Source organism: Helicoverpa armigera, chromosome 25 (genome assembly GCF_030705265.1).
Source record: "Helicoverpa armigera isolate CAAS_96S chromosome 25, ASM3070526v1, whole genome shotgun sequence".
Taxonomy (NCBI): domain Eukaryota; kingdom Metazoa; phylum Arthropoda; class Insecta; order Lepidoptera; family Noctuidae; genus Helicoverpa; species Helicoverpa armigera.
This window is the reverse complement of record NC_087144.1, coordinates 6,315,529-6,320,727: the sequence shown is the minus strand read 5'-3', so window position 1 is coordinate 6,320,727 and position 5,199 is coordinate 6,315,529. Positions and strand designations below refer to the sequence as shown.

The window sequence follows — 5,199 nt, the reverse complement described above, 5'->3', positions numbered from 1 at the left end:
ATATTTTCTGTCGCGTGTTGTTTAATTAAATTCAATAAATCACATTTTCTTAAAGACGTATCAAATTCAACATTGTGTCTTTGCAGCCTGGTCTGCATGATGGCTTTTGTGGATGTCATTGTAGGCTTTTTGTCGTCTTGTACCGAGTGGTATGCGGCATTATCCATATTTAAAAGGCCAGAAAATGAGAAGACAGTTCTTGAGAATAATCACGTTTATTATCACTTAACACAACAATCAGTATAATAATTATCACGGTAACACGGAATACAGTATAAGGCTGCGTTTCCACCAGAGATGTGCGAGGATGCATAGCGAGGGATGTGTTTGTAAAGAACCAATAGGATCGCTTCATTTACCTTGCCTCGGTCAGCACAGCTCTGGTGGAAACGGCTCAGCGGAGCTAGATTTTTGCGCATACAAAACAAGCGCGGGATGTGTGCGAGGGATGTGTACGAGGGAAGTGTGCGAGGAATGTGTGTTGAGAAAGATGTGTTGCGAGGTTTGCGCATACTGTACCAGCCAGTCCATAGACGGAGTTTGTTGGAAGTAGAAGTGCGCAAAATAGATAATAATATGGATAATTGGAAAAAGAAAATACTTTTATATTTAACAATTTGTGATGAAGAAATGGAAGCAGAAGATACGGAGTTTATTAGTTCTATAATTTTGAGCAATACAAGAACACACAGGTTTTGGATACGTAACCATATTAAATATCATCGATTACATGGAGAATTCTTTACCTTTTTTCATACGGCTGATGATGAAATATTCGAAAATTCTTATCGAGTATCTAGAAGTAACTTTTATGAGTTACACAATTTGATTGAGAACATTATCAAGAAAGAAGACACTCACTACAGAGAATGCATCAGCACCAAGGAAAAATTGGCGGTATGTTTAAAGTAAGTAAAATAGTTTGAATCAATTTTGTCTTTATTAAACATATTAATTGAAAAGTAATCATAATCTGCAAAATAAGTAGACAACAAGTTCCTCTTTTCATGGCAAATTAGGCTCTGTTCCTACTTTGTTTGAAGTATTTGGCGTTTGTAGGTCTGAATGTTGTGTTCCCGGAGATGCTGGTTGTACAGCTTCCAGTTGGAAAGATGAATCCATCTGGCCCACTGTTTTATTTGTATTTCTACCAGAGCTTGAAGAATAACCAAGTTGTTCAGGATCCAGCTGAGGCGGCAAATCCATCTGGCCTGCTATATTACTACCTACTGCTATACTGCTATCAGAGCTTGAAGAATAACCAATATTTTGATTATACCACGACAGCACGTAAGATTCTTCGGCTTCGCTAATCATATTAAAAAGTTTCCTTTTTAAAGGAACTTGCATGTAATCTGGTAATTTTTTAAATGTTTTCGCCATTGAAAGAAAAAAATGATCAGTATCATCGCAGTCCGTTGGTTTTAAAAGTTCTCTTAATTCTTGCCTTTCTTTTCGAAAATCTTCTTGATTTTTCATATGTTTTTGTATTAAAATTGATAATTCATCGCCTTTTTTCTTCTTTGATGATGACGGGGTGACCGAATCTGTTGAAATGCCTGAAGTTGAGGCTATTTCGTAAAGATTGTTGGGATTGTCAGCTTGATTTGGTGTATGTTCAGTGCTCTGCGAAGAGTCATCTTGGTTTAATGAATATTGAGTGCTTTGCGAAGAGTCATTTTCATTATTTGGTGACGAAATATCCTCTTTATAACTTGACTCTCTATCTCTGTTGGCCATGTACGGTAAAAGAAATTCCATCAATTTTTGGTATTTCCATTCACGTGTTTTGGTTGTAGCCTGTCCGCTTTTTTTAGATTTCTGCCTCTTTAGCGCGTCCCGATGGCTATCCCGTAGTTGTTTCCAACGATACTTAGCGCTTTTCACTGAAATAATAGAAAATTATGATTAGGAATATAACATTTTTATACCAAGCATGTTGTCTTACAGATCGCAAAAAATCAGTAACAGGTAAAGAGTACTTTTTTATTTGTTAATTATTTTTCTTACTATTATTATAAACATTCCTTTTTTTGCAGGTATTTATCCACGGGCTCGTCGTTCACACGATTGGCAGAAAATTTTAGGATTGGAGTAGCAAGTGTGTCGAGAATTGTGGCAGAAGTTTGTAATGCTCTTTGGCTTGTTTTACAACCTCTTGTTATTCCAAAACCTACCAAAGACGACTGGAAGCGAATAGCAAAGGATTTTCAAGAGCTATGGCAGTTTAAAAATTGTTTGGGGGCTCTAGACGGTAAACATGTTTATATAATGTGTCCTGCAAACACTGGGTCCTCTTTTTTTAATTACAAACAAAGATTTTCTATAGTGCTTATGTGCTTAGCTGACGCTAGGAGAAAGATTATAATGGTTGATGTGGGATCCATGGGAAGATTTAGTGATGCTGGAATATTTGATGATAGTGTTTTGGAAAATATTTGAAAGAAAAAGATTGAATCTTCCAGAACCTGAACCATTATATGAAGGAGGTGAACCAGTACCATTTGTATTCATTGGAGATGAGGCTTTTCCTTTGATGGAAAATTTCATGCGCCCATATCCGCGGGACCAGTTAGACCAACAGAAACGTATATTTAACTATAGACTTTCGAGGGCACGTCGCATTGTAGAAGCTACATTCGGTGTATTGGCACGAAAGTGGTATGTGTATCGTAAAGACTTTGAATGCAGAGTGGAAACGGTTGACAAAATCGTAAAAGCCACATGTGTAATGCATAATTTTTTAATTGAAAGACAAAGTAATTATTTGGATTGCATTGATAACACAAATACAAGTACTCTTGTATCGGTTCCTAGCATTTCCGTCGTCGTGTCAAGTGATAGTTATGATGTAAGAGAGAAATACTGCTCTTATTTCAATAATCAAGGAAAAGTGTCATGGCAAGATACTCGTATTTCGTCACGAATTCATCGCACACAATAAATACCCAAATATTGTAACTTGTATTTTAATATACCTGATTTTAATACATGATTATTACTTACCATCTTTATATTGTATTTCTTTGACTATTTCCTCCCACGCAGCGTCCTTAGTTTCATTACATTTGTAAAATGACAAAGAAGTGTTCCACAAACACGGAAACTTTTGAACGGCATCAATTAATTTTTCGTCCATTATGCCACGCAACCGTACGACATGCGTACGACTACAAGCGCTTACGACAGCAAAGTGAGACGTGAGCGCAGCGCGGTGAGCGGCAGGCAGGCGTTCGCGTTACTCCGCTCCCACTACACCGCACCCCCGTCGACACATTTCACAGCTTCGCAACGCATCCTCGCGCCACACATTAATGCGCATTTTCACAGCTCCGCTACACATCCTCGTAGGCACATTATCATCGCACAGCTTTGGTGGAAACACCCACACATTTTCACAGCACAGCTAGACATCCTCGCACGACACATTTCCATCGCACATCTCTGGTGGAAACGCAGCCTAACACAACAACTAACACTCACAATTCAATTACACACAGCACTGATTTTAACACTTCAAATAATAGTTGCACACTATGTGAGCATACAATGTTACCCCGAAGAAGGTTCGGAACCGAATGAGCGCGTTTGCCGAGAGCGCAAGCAAGAAGACTCAGCAAAACAACAACCGGCGCCGCCATGTCGCAGTAGGCGAACACGTGAGCGCCGGGCGCAACGAAGCGTAACAATAACAGCGCCATCTATCGGCAAACACGCACATTAACATTAAATTGTGAATAAACAATTCATATATAAATACAATTAGTATTAATTATACAAAAATATAAAAATAAATAGTAATTTAATGATAAATGCTTACACATAACTATAACTGACCTTGGCAGATTTGGCAATAGCTTTTCTCTAGTCCATTTGCTGAAGTTTACGAAATTCATATCGCTATGATAATCTCCGGTTTTGCTTTTGGATTTAAAAATTAAAAGAGCTCCATCGATAAATCCGGCTTGTCCACCAGCATGTACAATAATTAACAGATTGAGATTTGAGATGTGACAGATTCATTAGTTTTTTTTTTAGTCAAATAGTCTATTAAATATTTAAGTCTATTAAATATCGTAAAAATTTACAAAAAGGCGATATCATTCTGGCTAGATTTTAAAAATTCGTAAATGACAACACTGCAGCGTTGACAGCCGAGCGCAATTCACAATTTGTTTGAGTGGGAAAAGTTGTTTCTGTTTACAATTTTTTGTGCATATTCTTAGATTTTCTCAGTGAAATCATTGTTTTGGTGTCTTACAATGGAGGCAATTGTACCTTGTGAGGATTTAAAATGCGCCCAAGTTTTGATTGGCGAAGATAAGGTAAAATTTTTAAACTTTGCTCAGAAAAAACAGTTAATTTCTTCATTAAAACCGACGCCTGATCTGTGTATTTCACAGACAAAAAAATAATAATAGATTACTGTATAGTATATATGTAGTTAAGTCAGCCGCGGACTTGTTGTGGTTGATTATTTTATTCTCACTTGGGGATGCGATCTAATGAAATACTCGGGCACTGAAACGAAATTTAATTATTCACTTCAAATTTAATACAAATTACGAAACACAAGGGTACAATAGTGTTCGTCAGGTGGCGAGAAAGGAATCTCCGTCTGTGGCACGACCTGCCTGTTTTATACTAACTTAAGGAATAGTGCCTTGGTGGGGCGGACCGACCTTGTCGCTAGGCAGCCTGATCTTACATTGTAGTGCAGTAGGGTCGTTTCTTACAAAGTTAAGTAAATTGGAAACCTTGCTCGTTCCTTCGAATCAGACGTGACAAAAATGTTACTAGAAATATTCTTTACTTAAATAATACAATGTTGCATGGTGATTAAGCTCAAGGTGTGGTCCACAAATGTTACTAAGAATATTCTTACTGAAATAATACAATGTTGCACTGATATTAAGATCTAGGTGTGGTCGTTACATGACTCCTCCCTTCTTAGATTGAAATATACCGAAGGTAGATTTCATTCCTGATTCCTAATGATAATATTAGAAAGTGAAATTCTTATGTCTAAAATAATGAAATGTTATTTCTAAACGCATAAAACATTAATTCTAAATACATGAAATGTTACTTCTAAATACATGAAATCTTACTTCTAAATACATGAAATCTTATTTCTAGATACATTAAATGTTACTAATTGCTATTACTAAGTACATAAAATGTTCCCTTTTTATTTTT

At 36.7% G+C, this 5,199-nt stretch overlaps 2 protein-coding genes across 3 annotated transcripts; one reads left to right on the top strand and one right to left on the bottom strand.

Moving 5' to 3' along the window:
- Positions 1-278: 278 nt before the first annotated feature.
- Positions 279-3,014, top strand: LOC126054837 (uncharacterized). Of its 2 annotated transcripts, XM_049841674.2 has the most exons (3): positions 279-908; positions 2,040-2,254; positions 2,466-3,014. In XM_049841674.2, exons 1-3 carry the CDS (start codon positions 436-438, stop codon positions 2,942-2,944), a joined length of 1,167 nt encoding a protein of 388 aa, XP_049697631.1. In that variant the 5' UTR covers positions 279-435; the 3' UTR covers positions 2,945-3,014. The 2 variants fall into 2 exon arrangements, 1 of the variants encoding a protein (XP_049697631.1); XR_010277765.1 differs by lacking the exons at positions 279-908; positions 2,466-3,014 and adding an exon at positions 1,834-1,971 and having other exon boundaries at positions 2,040-2,421.
- Positions 582-3,141, bottom strand: LOC126054714 (uncharacterized). Its single transcript, XM_049841279.2, has 2 exons — positions 3,007-3,141; positions 582-1,886 (listed from the first exon to the last, which is right to left on the bottom strand). Exons 1-2 carry the CDS (start codon positions 3,137-3,139, stop codon positions 1,006-1,008), a joined length of 1,014 nt encoding a protein of 337 aa, XP_049697236.1. The 5' UTR covers positions 3,140-3,141; the 3' UTR covers positions 582-1,005.
- Positions 3,142-5,199: the final 2,058 nt, after the last annotated feature.